This window comes from Thalassophryne amazonica, chromosome 4 (assembly GCF_902500255.1).
Source record: "Thalassophryne amazonica chromosome 4, fThaAma1.1, whole genome shotgun sequence".
NCBI lineage: Eukaryota > Metazoa > Chordata > Actinopteri > Batrachoidiformes > Batrachoididae > Thalassophryne > Thalassophryne amazonica.
Genome location: NC_047106.1, coordinates 89,770,330 through 89,790,922, shown reverse-complemented (window position 1 = coordinate 89,790,922; position 20,593 = coordinate 89,770,330). Strand labels below are relative to the sequence as shown.

At 39.2% G+C, this 20,593-nt stretch overlaps 1 protein-coding gene across 2 annotated transcripts; it reads right to left on the bottom strand.

Annotated features, from left to right (window-relative positions):
* Positions 1–268: 268 nt before the first annotated feature.
* Positions 269–20,048, bottom strand: rnf168 (ring finger protein 168). 2 transcript variants are annotated; one of them, XM_034168244.1, is made up of 8 exons: positions 19,930–20,048; positions 16,321–16,447; positions 13,397–13,598; positions 11,991–12,061; positions 11,535–11,690; positions 7,145–7,230; positions 4,456–4,525; positions 269–4,036 (listed from the first exon to the last, which is right to left on the bottom strand). In XM_034168244.1, exons 2-8 carry the CDS (start codon positions 16,429–16,431, stop codon positions 3,155–3,157), a joined length of 1,578 nt encoding a protein of 525 aa, XP_034024135.1. In that variant the 5' UTR covers positions 16,432–16,447; positions 19,930–20,048; the 3' UTR covers positions 269–3,154. The 2 variants fall into 2 exon arrangements, with proteins under 2 accessions (XP_034024135.1, XP_034024136.1); XM_034168245.1 differs by having other exon boundaries at positions 16,321–16,439; positions 19,919–20,047.
* Between the last annotated feature and the right edge of the window lie 545 nt (positions 20,049–20,593).

Genomic DNA, 20,593 nt, shown 5'->3' with positions numbered 1-20,593 from the left:
GGTATTTGTGCTGGAGATGCTCCTGTCCTGTGCACCAACAGCATTTCCTGTATATTTGTTTTGTGAATTGTTCTGTAATTTAGGTCTGTAGCATGGCCCAAGCAGAGGGTGACCACTTTGGTCTACTTGAGGTTTCTGCCTCAGAGGGAGATTTTCCTTACCACTGCTGCTCTGGGGGTTAGTAAGGTTAGACCTTACTTGTATGAGGTGCCTTGAGGCAACGCTGTTCTGATTTGGCGCTATATAAATGAAAATAAATTGAAATGGAAGCATTTATTTTCCCAGTTTATTTTTGAACAACTTTGTCACAACAGTGAAACTCCAACCAAATCAAAGTATGCAGAGACTAAGATCCATCTGCTGAACAACTGCCAGATATCCAGCTGTTGTTACAATCGCCACTTGTCAGAAAAATGTCCCAATGGTTCAACCTTCTTAAATGTGTGAACATGCTGCTGTTCTCTGTTCTGTATCACTGAAGATGAACTACACACACTTCCCAATTCAATTAAACGGGAAAGTGTGTCCAAACGTTTGACTGGTAGTGTATCTATGTGGCATCATGCAAATAAGGTGCACATCCGTAGCTTAGGCCAGTTAATGCCAGTTCCTCCTTGTACAGAATGATTAAATAATAAAAGACCTTAATAACTAAAGCCAATGTTTCTTACCTGGATTTTAAGTTTGTGTACAAGAGAGAGAGAGAGAGAGAGAAAAAAAAATCAACCCTGTTTTTGAATTATACTTAAGGCAACATGTTTGTTTTTAAAGGGTGACTAAAAACAGCTACGGTGATTCAGAGCTGGCTTTAATATTTCAGTTTCTGAGAGCAGCATATTTAATTTGAACAAACAATAAGAACAAAATGTGCAGTTTCAGGAACATTAAGCGTAGCCATGTTTTTGCATAATCAAGCAGTGTCACTTCTCTCTGAAGCCTCAATAATCAACTGAAGCAGTAGAAGTGGACATCACTGTGGAAAATTAAATAATTATGTGGATACAGGTGATGTAAATGATGAATAACAGACAAATTTGAACAATTTAAGAATACCTGAGGTCGACATACTCCTTTAATATCTGAATCCACCAGTCCTCCCCAAGTACCTCGAAGTGGATGAAAACTAAAAATGTTTATGTTTATTTAATACAGCATCATTTTAAAATAATTTCTGTAAAGTACTCCAAGCTTCTGAAAAAGATCCACTACAAAAAAAAAAAAAAAGCCACTTTGGGCCCTACAGCACATAATGCAAGTGCACTTACGGTATGTCCAACTCCACTTTCCTATTTACACTTGACTAAATAAACCCCCTTTGCACACTGCAAAGGGGGTTTATTTAGTCAATTAATTAGTCAAGGGTTTGTTTTTTGGACGTAACATTGAATAAAACAATTAGCGTCAACTGTCTCTGCTTTTAAGAGACCAGTGTGCCAGCAAGTGGTGCATTAATATTTAGGAGGCGCACTCAGAAGGGGAAGGTTTTCTGGTGAGTAGACATTTCTGCCACAAAGGACCAGTTTGACATTTTTGCCAACCTTGGCTCCAGTTTTGGGACAAAAGCAAGCAGTGTCACAGACTAACCGGCTAATTAATGTCACTAGATGGGGGTTATCAGAAACAAAGTAAATCATGTGATACTGCCACTGAACAGACTTGAATCATTACAAGTGTCTGGTTGCACAGTTTTACCACGGAGATAATGTAAATAAACTTAAGATGACTGATTATACAGTTGGCCACTTTTATATGGCAACCAAATCATTTAAAAACAAAGCAAAGACTCAACAATGGCAAACCTGCCCTTTAAGGATTACAGTGCCTGCTGCAGGACCTCCTCTGACCACCCAATTTCCTACATATCCCACCAGGCACCGACAGGATGGAACTAAATCCAACAAAAATGTCAAACAACACTTTACAGTTTTCATGCATTGAAGTAAAAGATCTAAAGTCTCTTCTATACAAACAAAAAGCATTTTTCTCTCAAAGTTTTGCTTTAGAAACTTGTTAAAATCCACATGAGTAAAGGTTTTGCCAAGATAACCCATCCCAGATGCTGATTAACAGCATGATTATTGCGGAAATGTTCCTTGGACTGGTTACAACAGATGGACACTCTAAACCGTGCATGCAAGTCAGCATGCAACCGGCATGCTGACTTAAAACAAATGTACATTTCACAACCAGAAGCCGGCCCCAGCGTCATGTCCGACCAGTCTCACAACTGCATCATCAACTACACATTTTAGAATGGAATTTGACTGACCACTCCAAGGCACATCTGTGGAATAATCATGCTGTGTAATAAGTATCTTAATATCCTACACCCCCCAGGTGGATAGACTATTTTAGCAAAGCTCACATGCTCACTAACACACTTTTTTTTGTATGCATATAATTCTTATATCTTTCACTTCAACTGAAAAATGTGAGCAAAAACAAGAGATATTTTGGGGAGAATATTTGATGAAGAAATGCTCCACCGCTCAGAATGGGGTTCAGTTGTCAAAATGCTCTCATCATGACATTAGAGCAGAATGGGCAAAACTGGTACTCCTCTCATTTTGTGGCTTCAAATTACTATAATAATATTCATGTAAAATCCATCCATTCTAAATCCACTTATTCCAGTTAAGGGCCCTCAGGGGTGCTGGAGTCTATCCCAGTGGTTGTTGGGTGAGAGGGCCTGGACAGCCTGTTTATTTCAATGTATATGACGTTAAGCTGGCACAAAGGTCACCTAGGATCCAAAAAAGATTTGCAAAACTTGTGTTAAATGAGATGCAGTGGGCACATTTAAATTTTTAACCAAATGCAAAATAATTACATTTAGCTAATTTTAGAGAAGGATAGAAATTAACTTCTGAGTGCACACACCTGTGGGTGACCAAACTGTTGAATACACAGTATGTGTCCACGAGGAACAGAACGTGGTGGACTTTCAACTTCTCAGCACTCGGTCACATGCTGAAATATGATTTACTTGATTTTAAAGACAACAAAAATAAAAAGCAAGATGAAGGTGACAGTTTTTGGTTGGCACTCTCCACCCCCAAAGCAGCATTTATTCCCAGGTTTTTACAGCATCCTCCAGACTGAAAAGATCACAGAGGAAAAACAGGCATAAAGTTGGCAGGATGCCCTGTGCTGACTATTCGCTGGGTGTGAGAGTTTCTGAACCAAAAAATGCACGTCTTTCATTTGCTGGGTTCAGCTTCCCAGAGAACATGTCCGTCAGTGTTGCTTGCTTACTGATTCGGCTCAGCTGGGTGACAGAGGTACTGGAGAGACTTGAAGTATTTGGAGTCATTTTCTTGCTTGATGAAGAGATGGAAAAAGAAGGGACAGAGAGAGTGACTGAAGAACTGGAGCTCTCTAAAGTGTCTCTGTTGTTGAGGTTTGTAATGGAAGAAACTGATTGGAAGCAAGAGGAAGGGTTAGAAATGTTTGTTGTGTTAGATCTCTGGTGTGTTTTTGTGTTGTGTACGGCGGTGGATTTAGTCTTTGTTTTATCACCCTTCTGGCGGAGCAAGTAGGCATCGCCCGATCCTTTACGCCTGTCTGTGGCTCTTTGTTTCTCCTCCTGGTTGAATTCCTTTTGAAGGAGCAAAGCCAGCCGCCAGTCCTCTTCCTCCTGTTTCTTTCGAAGCAACAGCTCTGCCTCTCTCTCAGCTATTTCCTTCACAGCTTCCTCTGTAGCAGCCTTATCCTGTAGGACCAGTGAAAAGGAGGACAGAGAAGAGGATGGAGGTGTGTGACACCCTCGCTTTGTGGCCATCACCACCTCATCCTCAGCCATCTGCAGCTCTGAGCTCTTCCTCTTGGATGGGGAAGGTCCTGCTTCTCCAGTGTGGTAAACAGAGTTATTATGGTCCTCCATGTTAATTAATACAGGTGGTGCGTGGAGAATCAGAGTCTCAGGTCTGTCGCTCTGGCTGTTGTAGGTGTCTGCTTGTGAACCGTAATAATCCAGTGTAGGGAGAGGGCCCTCAGAGTGTGACAGGGTGTTCCTCTGAAAAACCAGGATATTCTCCTGTAACACAAAAGATTTCCATGACAAACAACTGGAGTAGCAAAGTTTGTTTTTGCTTTAATCCTTGATCAAATAAATACATTTGAGAGTCATGATTATTTGAAGCTAACAAAAAAAAAAAAAAAGCTTTTGTAAAAACTCAGCACAAGAGGTACAATCATGCACTACTGCAGGGGTAGGCAACCTGTTCCAGAAAGAGCCATGAGGGTGCAGGTTTTCTTTGCAGCCACTGACTCCACCAGGTGATTTCACTGATTAACTGATTCCATCTGCTCAAAGTGATATTAATCAGTAAAATCACCTGGTGGAGTCAGTGGCTGCAAAGAAAACCTGCACCCTCATGGCTCTTTCTGGAACAGGTTGCCTACCCCTGCACTACTGTATAAATGTGTCAATCTGGGACTGTATTTTAAACTGACCTTATTAGCCACAAAACTGGAGGTCGGGCTGGAGTATGAATGGCTTGTTTTAGACAGAGGGGACAAGAACCTAAATGCATACACACACACACACACACACACACACACACACACACACACACACACACACACACACACACACACACACACACACACACACACACACACACACACACACAAACAAAAATAATAACAATCCCCTTCACTTTGATACATACATGTTGTCAGATACATGTTGACAACTCACTTTTCAACATCAGGATGGTCCACAAAATACAGTGTTATGTAAACTTTTGGGCACCCCTGATGATTTCCATGATTTTCCTTTATAAATCTTAGGTTGTCTGGATCAGAAATTTCAGGTAATATATCATATAGCAGACGAACATACTGATATTTGAGAAGTGAAATGAAGTTTCTCATATTTACAGAAAGTGTGCAATAATTATTTAAACAAAATTAGGCAGGTGCACAAATTTGGGCACCCTTGTCATTTTATTGATTTGAATACATTTAGCACGAATTATTGGAACACAAAATTGGTTTGGTAAGCTCACTGACCCATGACCTCCTTACACAGGTGAATCTAATGAGAAAGGGTATTTAAGGTGGCCATTTGCAAATGTTTCTCCTCTTTGCATCTCTTCTAATGAGTGGCAACATGGGAACTTCTAAACAACTCTCAAATGACCTGAAAACAAAGATTGTTCAACATCATGGTTTAGGGGAAGGATACAAAAAGCTATCTCAGAGATTTCAGCTGTCAGTTTCCACTGTGAGGAACTGGAAGACCACAGGCAGAGTGCTAGTTAAGGCCCGAATTGGCAGGCCAAGAAAAATCTCAGATAAGCTGAAGCGAAGGATGGTGAGAACAGTCATAGTCAACCCACAGACCTGCTCCAAAGACCTACAACATGATCTTGCTGCAGATAGTGTTTCTGTGCATCGTTCAACTATACAGCGCACTTTGCACAAAGAGATGCTGTATGATGCTGTAATGCAGAGGAAGCCTTTTCTGCCTACACGGCAAAAACAGAGTTGCTTGAGTTATGCTAAAACACATTTGGACAAGCCAGCTTCATTTTGGAATAAGATGCTGTGGACTGATGAAACTAAAATCGAGTTATTTGGACATAACAATGGGCGGTATGCATGGCTGAAAAAGAACACAGCATTCCAAGAAAAATACTTGCTACCTACAGTAAAATTTGGAGATGGTTCCATCATGCTGTGGGGCTGTGTGGCCAGTGCAGGTACTGGGAATCTTGTTAAAGTTGGGGGTCACATGGATTCCAGTCAATATTAGCAGATTCTTGAGAACAATGTTCGTGAATCAGTGACAAAGCTGAAGTTGCAGCGGTGCTGGATCTTTCAACAAGAGAACGACCCTAAACACTGCTCAAAATCTACTAATGCATTCATGCAGAGGAACAAGTACAATTTTCTGGAATGGCCATCTCAGTCCCCAGACCTGAATATTATTGAAAATCTGTGGTGTGATATTAAGCGGGCTCTCACTGGAAGCTATAGGAAGTGTTTTGAGGCTGTTATTTCTGCAAAAGGAGGATCTACTAAACATTGAGGCATTTTTTCTGCTGGGGTCCCCAAACTTTTACTTACAACTGTAGGTGCTAATTTGAAATGAATGGGCAGCAAGGTGCAGTGTCAAATCTATGGAGGAAGGTGTGAGGTCAAGTCCCACCCCAAGCAAATTTTGGAGGAAGGGAGGGGGATGAAATTTTTTTTTTTTTTTTTTTTTTTAGTATATCAACAATGAAGGTGCAGCTGAATAAAATCACATCTATTTGCTGAACAGCAATTTTTTTTCTTCAAAGAGTGGTTGTTCAAAACAAAGGAAAGGCAGGCCAAGGTCTGATATTAGGCAGCCCTGCACATGCATTTGCACAACCACATGATTTAAAAAGAAGCTTTTTTGTGTGTCTATGTTTTATAGGTTAACATTTATGAAACAGTCACACAACATTCTTTGTCTGAGTTTTGTTTAATCTGAAAATGGTCATAATGTCTTTTCTAGGGGAAATGACCACATCTAGACTCTCTGCTGAGTCTAGAGTCTGGTCAAAATTAATAACTTCAAAGTGAATTGCCCTTTAAATCAAATGACACCTCTTTCCAAACGCTCTCATACAAACAATAAACTGCAATTGACAAAAAATTTTTTTCCTCCCAAAATGAGACGTCTTGTGCTGACATGCAGCAGCCAAAGACTGTATGGCTGCAGACCTGCAGACTCCAGCAGCCGTCTGAGTTCAGCTCAGATGTATGGAGAGACTTTCATGCCATTAATGTCTGAAAGGAAATGCTTTTGACAAAAACTACAGATTTTGTTTGTCAATAAAATGTTGTTGACAATAGAAAACCTGTAAAGCCTACTTGTAGTACACAGAAAATTCGCAGGAGGTATCGATAAGGGAATCGAATCAATAATGGTATCAATATCAATAAAATCTTATACCCATCCCTAGTCAAAGTTATTTATTCTTCCTGATAGTTGCAGTTGATACTTCATCTTTCACTTTATATTCTCTTAAAGCAATGTGTTCCAAGATGCACCAGATTATTTAGCAGGATTCTTTGCATTTTTTTAAATAACAGGAATATATTACATATTGTTTGGGTGGAAATGCTCACAAATATTCAGTTCTTTCAAGTTTTGAAGTCAACTTACTTCTTTATCTGTCCAAGGGTGACCTTCTGTTTTGTCTTGGTGTGTGTGACAGGACAACTGTTATCTGAGGAAGAGGGTACAGTGTTCTTAAAAAAAAAACAAAAGGGAAGAATGGAAGGGAGGATAGACAGAAAATGAAGCCAATTTAGGAAGTGACAGCAATCATTCATTACCAATTATTTATTATAAATTACTCCCAACTACAACCCCTGGCAATAATTATGGAATCACCGGCCTTGGAGGATGTTCATTCAGTTGTCTAATTTTGTAGAAAAAAAGCAGATCACAGACATGACACAAAACTAAAGTCATTTCAAATGCCAACTTTCTGGCTTTAAGAAACACTATAAGAAATCAGGAAAAAAATTGTGGCAGTCAGTAATGGTTACTTTTTTAGACCAAGCAGAGGGAAAAAATATGGACTCACTCAATTCTGAGGAATAAATTATGGAATCACCCTGTAAATTTTCATCCCCAAAACTAACACCTGCATCAAATCAGATCTGCTCGTTACTCTGCATCTAAAAAGGAGTGATCACACCTTGGAGAGCTGTTGCACCAAGTGGACTGACATGAATCATGGCTCCAACATGAGAGATGTCAATTGAAACAAAGGAGAGGATTATCAAACTCTTAAAAGAGGGTAAATCATCACGCAATGTTGCAAAAGATGTTGGATGTTCACAGTCAGCTGTGTCTAAACTCTGGACCAAATACAAACAACATGGGAAGGTTGTTAAAGGCAAACATACTGGTAGACCAAGGAAGACATCAAAGCGTCAAGACAGAAAACTTAAAGCAATATGTCTCAAAAATCGAAAATGCACAACAAAACAAATGAGGAACGAATGGGAGGACACTGGAGTCAACGTCTGTGACAGAACTGTAAGAAACCGCCTAAAGGAAATGGGATTTACATACAGAAAAGCTAAACAAAAGCCATCATTAACACCTAAACAGAAAAAACAAGGTTACAAAGGGCTAAGGAAAAGCAATTGTGGACTGTGGATGAAAGTCATATTCAGTGATGAATCTGCATTGGGCAAGGTGATGATGCTGGAACTTTTGTTTGGTGCCGTTCCAATGAGATTTATAAAGATGACTGCCTGAAGAGAACATGTAAATTTCCACAGTCATTGACGATATGGGGCTGCATGTCAGGTAAAAGCACTGGGGAGATGGCTGTCATTACATCATCAATAAATGCACAAGTTTACGTTGATATTTTGGACACTTTTCTTATCCCATCAATTGAAAAGATGTTTGGGGATGATGAAATAATTTTTCAAGATGATAATGCATCTTGCCATAGAGCAAAAACTGTGAAAACATTCCTTGCAAAAAGACACATAGGGTCAATGTCATGGCCTGCAAATAGTCCGGATCTTAATCCAATTGAAAATCTTTGGTGGAAGTTGAAGAAAATGGTCCATGACAAGGCTCCAACCTGCAAAGCTGATCTGGCAACAGCAATCAAAGAAAGTTGGAGCCAGATTGATGAAGAGTACTGTTTGTCACTCATTAAATCCATGCCTCAGAGACTGCAAGCTGTTATAAAAGCCGGAGGTGGTGCAACAAAATACTAGTGATGTGTTGGAGCGTTCTTTTGTTTTTCATGATTCCATAATTTTTTCCTCAGAATTGAGTGAGTCCATATTTTTTTTCCCTCTGCTTGGTCTAAAAAAGTAACCGTTACTGACTGTCACAATTTTTTTTTCCTGATTTCTTATAGTGTTTCTTAAAGCCAGAAAGTTGCCATCTGAAATGACTTTAGTTTTGTGTCATGTCTGTGATCTGCTTTTTTTCTACAAAATTAAACAACTGAATGAACATCCTCCGAGGCCGGTGATTCCATAATTTTTGCCAGGGGTTGTATAACAGGTTTCAGACAACGGACTACTTCACATTCGGTCATGTGGAAGAAGCCTTATGTTTAAAAGGTTTAAATTACAAACATTTTTCATCAAGTAACACTTAACACAATACAGTATGCTGGTTATGAAGCACAAAAAGGAAAATTCAACAGAACAGCTAAAACACAGCCAGATGTAGTGCTCATATGGTGTTGTCAAAAGTATTTGCATTTGAAGAAAATAATGACATACTCCAAATAAAAGTCTTCAATAAAATGCTGTTTATTTTCTGTGCCATTTTAGCATTTACAATACTAAACACACTTTTGAATGAACCCTCAACTACGAGGTGAAACGTTTACAGCAGTGTGTACACTGTCTTGGAGGATAGTAATTTACGCACAGCTGTTTACAATGCCCAGAGTAGCCAACCACAGCAGCAAAAATGTATTTAGCCAAAAACAAAAAACATAAACATAAAAACAAACAAACAAAAAGATTATCAGCTCCGCCCAAATGCCGAAATTGGCCCGCATCAAATATTTATTTATTTTTTTTGGCTAATTTTAATGACGGTGGTACAGCTGGTGCAAGAGCCGGCATGTCCGCTAGGTGGCGAGTGTACAAGTTTACCAAGCTGGACCCAGAACTTACCACCACTTGTCGTCACTGACAACCACAGATACAAGGACGATGGCATTTATTGTGAAACAGATCGCAGACGAAGTCAAGAAGCTGAAGCCACGGTACAGGGTGTGCGCTCCCCCCAAGGAACCCATGAGCGATATTTACAGCCAGTATGCATGTGGTATGATGCACACTGGAGGTAGCTTGGACACCAAGTACAACAGTTGCAAGGTGAGCTTTTCCTCATTCGCTTCTTCTTCTATGGCGACTCATTAGTGCCAAAAAGCACTTGCAACCTGTAGTTCGGCTGCTTGGTCCGGCTTGCGAGTCCCCCGTAGAATACTCCTGGCATTATATAAATATTTTTTGTGGATTTTAATCAAATACTATTGCAGAGCTGTGATGCTGGTTTTGTCATATTTCTAAATGAAACTTCCCCTTTAGGAGAAAGAGAAGTTTCATTTCCCAGCCTCAGAATTTTACTGTATTGTTTGTTCTCTGCTTCTAAGAAAAAAATAAAATAAAATAAAATAAAATAAATGAATATCTGCCTGCCCTCATCACTTTTTTTCCTGATGCCAAGGATGATAACCTTTTTTTTTCTTTAATAAATGGGGGCTAACCAGAAAGCTTTCATCTCTGAATTTTGACCTTTGAGATGAATATTTAGTTAGTTTATATAGTCAAAGTTACATACTCAATACTACAGTGGGTGGATAAAAAGTTGAAGCCTTTGCAGTGGTTTCAAAAAAAAAATCCTTGGATTGAAGTTGCCCACATCTCAAAACATGAAAGGCCAAGCTGTGAGAGGATGGCCTTGGCAGTGTGCGTGCTATTCCACAATAAACAAGCTGGCTCCAACACTGGAAAATAGGGTGTTGATGAAATGGATCATTCGAAAGCATCACTGCAACAAGACATGTTTGCATATGTGCCGACACTGACAATAGTGCTCAAGCAGATCTTGTGGAAATTGAACCAGAGATGGATCTAATTGTTGGTAAAAATGACAGTGTCACGAGCTAAAAATAGTATGGCATTTGTATTTGTTACCATTTGTATACTCCATGTTTGGTTCTTTGTTTAAAAACCAAATGAGATGGAACAGTGTGTAATGGTGCAAAACTATTATCATTCTTCAATAAAATCTGTCTATTATCTATTATTTATGCTTTAGAAAACATTTTAAAATGTGAACATGTCATTTCTTCATAACCAGGAGTTGGAAGTTCAGCTTTTTCACTTTGCTGATAAACATATATACTACTAAGTATTTATGTTCACACAGTGTTATTGTGAATTGAACAGAATATAACCATTCCTGGGTGTTCCAGAAAACCACACAACACAAGAAAGTGTGACTAATCAATTTTCTAAAGCACTGTCTTTTATCAACACAATGGACTCAAACTGCAGACGACACGGGCTAATTTATGAATGATGTAATGTGCAGTTGCCAGAGGATTACTGCTTGGAAGGCAGGCACCACAAGCAAGAATTTGGAATTGTGTGTGGGGTTTTTTAAGCGACTGTTCATGTCTGGAAGAGTGTGAAGCAACTCTGATGAGGATCAGCATCTCTAAAACTGAGACCATGGTCATCTGTTAGAAAAGGGCTGATTGTCCCCTCTGTGTCCGGGGAGAGTTACTGCCTCAAATGAAGGAGTTCAAGTATCTCAAGATCTTGTTCAAGAGTGGGGGTAAGATTGAGCATGAGATACACAGACAGACTGCGGCTGCATCTGAGGTCTTGTGGATCCTGTACTGGGGCCCCGCAAAGATTCAATCACAAGGTACAACTTAAAAATGACCCAAAGGTTGTCTGTACCAAATTTCAGAAAAATTCATCGAACAGTTCTTGAGAAAATCATCATATGGACTAAAAATGCACATCTTGATATACACACATACCAGTTCATGACTGAGCAGCCTGGCAAGCCGCTCGTCTTCCTCGGCCCGCTGCCTTTCCGTCTGCAGGAGCATTTCCTCCTCAGCTAGGAGCCTCTGGATGTACTCTTCACTGGCTTTCCTCTCTTCCTCCTCCACTGTTCGTTTCTGCTCTGTAAGCTGAGATCACAGATTGAAAACACTGATGAGTTAATTACAGCCACCAAGGATGTAATAAAATCATTGGCGTTTATTTATTTATCTGTGTTAACAGGATTACGTCAAGCTACTGCACATATTTTGATGAAATTTTCACCACAGATACATGTTAAGCCATGGAAGAATCCATCAAATTTTGGAGGCTATCCGGATCCCGATTGATGGACGTCAAAAATCTCTGACTGCTCTTGTTTTTTTTAATTATTTGAATGTGTTTTACTGAATCATTGAAAGTGGAACAAAACCTAAAAATTAACATACTTTGCTGATTTGGTCTTCATACTCCTGCCTCAGCTCTCCTGGCTCACTCACTCTGGGCACAAACCCTGACACTGTATATTTTTAAAAAAGAAAAGAAAAAAAAAGAAAGAAAAACCACATCAATTCAACATCAAGTTCAGTCAGTTGAAGCACAGGTAACAGCAGGGCTGTGAAATGAAAATTGTGAAATCCGAGGAAAATTTGCAGGAGCCGGGGTATAAGGCCTGCAGGGCCCCAGAAACCAAATTAATTTTGTATCTAATGATACATTTTCAGCATGTCCTGGAAGAAAAAAAAAAAATCTCAAAAGAAGCACATATTTAAATGATCCTAGATTCAACCTTTCATTTGAACTGTCAATGATAATGTTGAAATAACACAATATGGTGGTCGAAGTAGGACCTAGAATGATTTTCCTTTTAATTGTAAACCAAATTATGCATTAACTCAGAACAATTAAACTATATGAAATTCAAGAGACTAAAGACAAAGCATTTCAAAAACCACAGCTAAAACTTGTATATTTTGAAAATCATGAAATTCAAATTCTTTTGTGAATTCCTGCAAATCCATTCAAAGCCAGTCTTTTTTCCAATGAAAGAAAGTCTACATTAACAAAAAAGTCACTTATATAATTGTGTGAATTACTGTAAATCCATTCAAAGCCAGTTTTTTCCCCAATGGAAAAAACTCTACATTAATAAAAAGTCACATAATCTTGTGTGAAATCCTGTTTGTACAGCACAATGTTTATTTTCCACGGAGAGAAAAATTCTTACCATGTTTCCTGATGGTACAAGATGCAGTTCGCTTTTCCCATTTCTTTTATTCATTAAGACAATTTTAAATTCAAGCCAGCTGCAATTCCAAGGACTCTTGATTCGTTATCCAACTTTTTGACACCGTCTTTCTCGTCATCTTCTCTCTGTCTAACATCGCTCCGTGACAGATATACCATAAAATTCTTCTTTTAAAAACTTGACAGCTCTATAAAGTACGCAATGTCCACACTACATTTAGCTTAAAAATAATGTATGGCAGCAGGAGGCACACAGCATTGCCGTAGCAACCAACCAGTCCCGCTTTACAAGTGTCATAACAGCCACGCTTTGAGTGAGCCATTTTTCTCCACAGAACTCAGCAGACACTGATCTGTACCCGTTATACAGATCAGTGTCTGCGGATTTATAGAATTTGCACAATGTTGTAAAAAAGAAAGCTTTGAAATAGGCATTTTAAAAACTCGGTGAAGGTCACGATTACAGAGTAAAACACCAACACTGCCCCTCCCCCCTCATGACGAAATCCACAGAATTTCTCAGATCCGCAGAGTTTTCACAGCCCTGAACAGCATAGCTAATATGAGCACTGTGGGAGGCCTTGAGTGTTTATACATTTGGTCATACATTCCAAGTCGCATTCAACATCGGCATCCTGCCCGCTCAGACGACGCTGACATTGCGTAGGGAAAGAGGTCTGGATTTGTCGCCACAACTGTTCATTCACCAGCGTTTTCTTCTTGCTATTCAGTCTGGCCCAGGTGGAAACTCTTTTCCTACACATTGGACAGCACAGAGTAGTTTTGTCCACAGACTCCAGGAAACAACTCTAATAATACACAGAGAGAGACAGAGACAGTGAAACATTGTAAATGCAAGTTTATAGTTGTTCTGTGCCAAAAATCAAAACTCTTCTTCTTGTCCACGAGGCTTTATATAATCATGTTTCCTCTCTGATGTATATTTCCAGCATGTGCCCTGCAATTCTAGCATAAAGCCCTGTGCAGGATGAATTTTTCAGTCCTGCTCCCACTGAAATTTCGGAATGTTTACGCGCATACAATAGAAATAAATTCATACATACTTTACACTAGTCTCCTTTGTTGACAGAGTCATCTTGTTGCTTTTGTTCCTGCAGCGTTTATTTTGAGCTGTCCATTACCGCCCGCAGCCAAGTTCTGACTGCCCACTTCGACAAGATTTTCGCTGGGTCCAGCGGGACCCAATCCCCCTCTACTCCAGCATCTCCATGCTTAACTATCCACTGATTTAACAAAATTCTCAGAGCAACATCGTCTGCTCCCACAATAGTTGCTCTTATGGATAGAGTTTGTGAGCAGTGTCAGAGACACAAATCAATTACATGAACTGTCCCAGACCTCTTGTGATTTTTAAATAACCATATCTCTCAATGTTCAAGTTATCACCTGGAGTCTCCAGATTTGGCGCTTTACTTCCCCATCCTTCCAATTCAGAATTAAGTAGGCACTGCTGACAGACTAACAGCAGAAATGATTGTTTCACACCAAATGTGTGCGTGTGGCTAGGCCTGTTGCGACAAATTCTGCTGGACAATATACTGCCTCAGAAAATATCACATTATCAACATTTTAAGGCCACTTTCTGCCATTGATATAATGATAGTATAGCACAAAACCCAAGTACATCCTTTCAAAGAGCTATTCCAAAGAATATTCTGCAGTGGTACTGCAACTTGAAAAGAAAAAAAATCCTAAATCAGTTAATCATAGTATTACAAAAGGGTGGTATGAGCTGATGGCCCCTCAGTGGACCATTTCTTCCATATGATGGGCTTGTCTCAGACACCAATGCCTATCCAAAGTGGAATAAATAAATAAATCATTCAAGATTTGTCTTTATTTTTACCCTTTTAAGAGCAATTTTTTTTTTGAGCCAATTTAAGTAACAGTTAAATATGATGCAAATGTCACATTTCATTATTTTGTGTTACGTTTCATGCCATTTGATGGCATGCGTAGGTCATAAATAATGTTTAAAATGTTAAAAACAGATTGGCAGGACACAGCATTTACTTCTGTGTTCAAAACATACATACAGTAGCTTTAATCTGTGGGAAGCAGAGAGCTGCTGTCAGACACTTTAGCACTGTGAGCCAAAGTGGAAATGTAAAGTCTTTTCATTAAACATTTATGAATTGGATTACATCTAGTCATTCCTGTTGGATGAATTTACTTGGCAGCGCTGTTTGTTTTTTTAATGTCGTGTGACATATCGAGCCAGATTGCCTTCAATATTTTGTCCATTTTTTAATTTCTTTGATTTTTTGCGCAAATGACAGCATCTCAAAAAGCCTCACACTATACAGATTAGAAATCAATGTATACAGTGTTGCTAATCAGTGGCCATCTCAGCCGTGAAATTTTACACTAAATATAAAATTTCAACTTCTCCAATAACTTGACAGTGCTGTGAATCTAAATTTGCATGCATCTCATCTCATACAAGGACAGTGATGCAATACAAATGTCTGTACAAAGGTCTGTATATGCACTGCAAATGCTTGCAACTGTTATACAAATGTTTTCTACTTTTTGCAGCAAAATATGTTCAAAATTAATTTGCAACAAGAAATACCATTTGCGACCCTGACAAAATCCAAAGTTTGCTACATTCATCAGCATTCAGCACTCTGTAAGATATGGGCTTCAGACTTAAAACGACTGTGGAGCACAAAAGCCCCCCAAATGTCTGCTGGTTCAGAAAAAAGAAAATCTGTCTTCTTGTGAAAATGACATTAAGTATACTTTAGGATTTAATTTACTTTAATCAAAAAAAGTCAAGAACCATCTCTTAATGAAAATTTTGGTTTTATAGGTTAAATGTGCATTTAGCTAAACTTATGAAGTGTTTTTTTACACATTATGTGTACACCCCCCCCCCCTCCAAGCACTGATGATTTATATTAAAGTATTATTAATCTTGCTTGCTCAGTCTGTACAGGAATATCAGACAAAGGTCTTTTTTGTACAGACTGAGCTGCACTGTACAGACTGAGGTCTGATATTCCCCATACAGACTGAGCAAGTGAGGTTAATAATTTGTTTATTATACGACTGTCTGGAGCTGTGTTTTCATGTTGTTGGTCTTCATTTTGCATGTCCACTTCGAGCTCATTTGCTGTTAATTCCTCCAATTCAAACTCGTCAGTGTAATAAAATTCACTCTGAGACTAGTCATCTTCATCGCTCTGAATTTCTTTGTTCACTTTTTGTTTTATGTCGTGCAGTAAAAATTGTAAACAAAGTCACAAATGTGATACGCAATCCAGACCAATTGTCATGGTAACAGTCTGACATGGAAAAATATCACACCGGAAATCATCCAATCAGAGCATATGTACTGTCGTAGCCATATAATACGTTTTAGTTGGCTGGTTTTATATGTTTATACACCTTACCTGTGATACTGTTTGTTGTATCTGGTTATACGTACTCTCCACTGAATGGAGGTTGAAATAAATAAAAACAAATACTTGTCAGCTAATGTGAACTAATGATGGCTTTCCACACCTTGCAGAAAGTGTGTGTACAGGGAAGGGTCACTGGCTCCAGGAACATCTCCAGACAAACTGGACATATGCAATCATCCCAGCACAGTGCTTTTCCTCCTCTTCCCTCCATTCTCCTCTCTGACACCCTAGAACGGAGCACAACAGCAGAGGCATTTAAACATCATAAAAAGTAGTAGTCACAGTAATCCGTAAACTTCACTCAACAACTAATAGCATTCTCTGGAAAACGTCCATGTAAGAGTCCGCTACCCTTCTCGATTTTTTTTTGTCCCCACCAGTTCTTTTCTCTTCCGGTTCATGTGAGCGCTGCAGCAATCTTTGGCTCACCCCAAATGCTCTCATTGGTTGAGACGTGATGACAACCATCCCAAATCAGTCCTGATCAACATCCCACCCATCATTCAGAGTCAGTGAGCAATGGACTTTCAAAATAATGGTAATAAAAAGTGCGTTAATGCACAATAAAATAATTGTGTGTGTTAATTAATTAATGTGTTAACTTGCACAGCCCTAATATATATGCTGTTGCCTCATAGCACAGAAGGTCCCTGGGTCCACTTCCTGCCTGGTCCTTTCTGTATGGAGTCTGCATGTCCTCCCTGTGTCTGTATGTGTTCCCTCCAGGTGCTCCGGCTTCCTTCCACTTACAAAGACATGCAGGTTAGGTGAACTAGGAACTTTAAATAGGGGGATCGCATGTGTAAGGGTTTTTATTTTTCATGCGTTTGTTTTGTGTTTGTGATCCTGGGAATGTGCGTTTATATGACTTGCCCTTTGAACTTACCCAACAGCCCCTGCGGCACTTAAACTTGAAACTGGCTTATTAATACGGCTATGTACAAATAGCCACTTCGGCTAAAATATGAATGCTAAAATGTACCATGTTTAATTTTTTGTATGTACTTTTAGGAACTTGTGTTTGAAAGTCTGTTGTATTGCTGTACTTCTCGTACTGTGTCTGTACCAGGGCTGTGAAATGAAAATTGTGAAATCCGAGGAAAATTTGCAGGGGGTCTTGGGGGGGGGGGGGGGGGGTACAGCTCCCCAGGAGCCGGATCTAGGGCCCTGTGGGGCCCCAGAATTAAATTTTTATCTAAAGATACTTTTTCAGCATCTCCTGGAAGAACAAATCTCAAAATTAGTGGATATTTAAATGATCCTATATTCAACCTTTTATTTGACCTGTCAATGATGATGTTGAAATAACAGAATATGACATGGAAGTAGGACCTGGAATGATTTTCCTTTTAATTGTAAACCAAATTATGCATTAACTCAGAACAATTAAACTACATTAAATTTATGAAGACTGAAAAGACTGTTACAGCATTTCAAAAACCACAGCCAAAGCTCGTAGAATATTTGGAAAATCATGGTAAAATATCAATAACATACCTTATAGTAAAAAGTTACTTATATTCTTGTGCAAATTCATGCAGCCAAAATCCATTCAAAGCCACAATGTCTTTTTTATAATGAAAGAAAGTTTAGATTAGCAAAAAGTCACATAATCTTGTCTAAAATCCTGTTTGAACAGCAGAATGTTTATTTTCCAGGGAGAGAAAAATTCTTACCATGTTTTCCTGAGAGGGCACAGTTCACTTTTCCCGTTTCTTTTATCTTTCAGGTGTGTTGATGAAGCCAGCGACGATTCCACGGATTCTTGTCCTTATAAGACTTTTTCAAACTGTCTTTTTCGCCATCTTCTCTCTGTGCGACATCAGTCCGTGACACAGACATGCTGCACAAATCTTCTTTTTAGGTTTGGAATGTCCACATGCTAAGTTTAGCTTAAGCTGCGCGCAAGAGCCACACAGCGTCACCGCAGCAACCAACCAGTCCTGCTTTACAGGACAACTGTCGTAACAGCTACGCTTTGAGTGGCATTTTTCCTTCGCGAAACTCTGCGGATCCGAGGAAACTGATTTGTATCTGTAACACAGAGATCAGTGTCCGTGGACTTATAAAACGTACACAATGTCGTAAAAAAAGAGAACACTTTGCGATAAGCATTTTAAAAACAGTGATGTTCACAATTAAAGAGTACATCACTAACACTCCACCCCCCCCTCCCCATGATGAAATCCGCGGAATCCCGCTGATCCGTGGAGTTTTCACAGCCCTGCTGTACTTTCAAAGCCTTTGGGATGTCTCCCATACATGTAGCAACTTCAAATAAATTTTCAAATTGTCTCTTCGACGACAAATAACCAGTGCCTTTTGTATCCCCCCCTTTTTATTGTATTTATTTAATCCTTTATTTAGACAGGAACATCTCTTGAGACTCAATGTCTCATTTACAAGAGAGACCTGTTTTACAAGAGAGACCCTTACTTGAACGTGGAAAACTTCAGCTGATGTATATTTTTGGGGCCATACTAAAATATGAAATGGGGGTAAAATGTAACGAAATGGAGCAGAGTGAACCAGACTGACTCCAAATAAGTACTTTAATTGTTTGGCTTTTGTGTTTTTTTGTGAAATGCGCTCAGTACATGTAGTAGCACCCTGCTCAGAGTGCCGATCTCACTGGACCGACATCTCTGCTATTATGGAATTGTCGGATAGCTCGCGCCCACAGATTAAGATTGCCGGACTACTTTCTCCACCCTGCTCAGCGTGCCGCTCTCACTGGAGCGACAACACGCAATGTGTCTCTTCCAAGATAGATCTCTTTCAGTGCAGCTTTTTGTTCCGACTTTAAGACGACATTAACACCCAAGTCTTTCATCGCCAACTGTAAATGGTAATCAAACATTCCAATCTTATCTTTCTGAACTCTTCCGCATCAAACTCCATCGTGTCAATGTTTACAATGTGCACGAGTAATAAACTGGTGAAGCTGCTCATAAATTTAAAATTTCTTAAATATTTATTACAGCCACTCTTAAAACTTCAGTTATCTTTATAATTTTATTACTGGTAAGTTTTAGAATTGATTTAAATGAGATATACTCATTATTTCACAGGAATATATCACAATTATCTGGGAACTACTTTTTGCGCAGGAATTCATTAAGCACGTAGGCCGCAGGCGCGTACTAACACAGAATCCCCAGAAACTGGATAGCTGTTCGGTCATAACGAGAGCGTCCACTTTTACCTTACCATAAGCTAAGCTAGTGGCGCTCGCGAGAGTGTGATGTCAGGGCCAGGTGTGCCATCTGACGTTCAAGAGCTGAATCGTCAGTCAATGGGTCAGTTTGCTCCATTTCGTTACGTTTACCCCCATTTCGCTAAAAAAAAAAATATAAGTATTTAACTGAATCATATTTGGAGTCAGTCTGCTCCATTTCGCTACGTTTTACTCCCTGTCATTATCAGTCCCCATTTCGTTTAAAATAATTAAATAAAAGTACTTAATTGAATCATATTTGGAGTCAGTCTGCTCCATTTCGTTACATTTTACCCTATTTCATAATTTTCAGGCTCTACTTCGTATTCTAGTATGACCATATTTTTGAACCAAAACAAACGTTGCTAGCATTAGCTTCTAAATCAAAGCAGCCCTGTAAACAGGCCGTAACAAGACATTAGGAATCGTTTCCAGTCTATTATGAAGTGGACAACCACTGACGCATGCAGAAGTACGAAAACAATCTGTTACCTGAAGTAGAAGTTATGGAGCTTAGTTTTTAAAAGCGTTTCCAGCCTTTAATGTGAAATTAATTTGGTGAGTGAGCAAGCGCGCAAATGGGCTCATTGCACTGATCTGAGATCAGTGGCTCGTTGCGCTGCTGGCCCATGCGCATGCGCAGTACATCTTCTTCTCTATGATTGGTGGTTTGCGAACCAGCTCATTGGAACAGTACTGCCACTATCCGGGCAAAGCATGTAAGTCAGGCCATCCTTGTAGACGTTTGATATACATAATAAAAATAATTTAGATATCATGGCAAGGTCAGTTTTTTTTAATCAATGTAATTGTGATTAGAATGGATTCAGAGCGTAAGAAAACATAGAGAATGGTGTCTGTGTAACATATAGTAATAATAAAGATGGAGTATTTTGAAGATATTCCAGAACATCAAACTATATTACTGTAGTAATACTATTCTGACATCCAAGTTATTCATATGCACTATATTCCACCACAGTTAACTGCAACTGAGCCGAGTACCTTGAGTAATATTAACTGATGGTAATTCATTTCAACAGGGCTGGACAACAATCCTATTGCAGCAGCTTTGTTGTGATTTGGCACTATACAAATAATACATTTAATTGAATTGAAGAGCAAATGGAATAATAAGTGCATTGGCCAGAGGTGA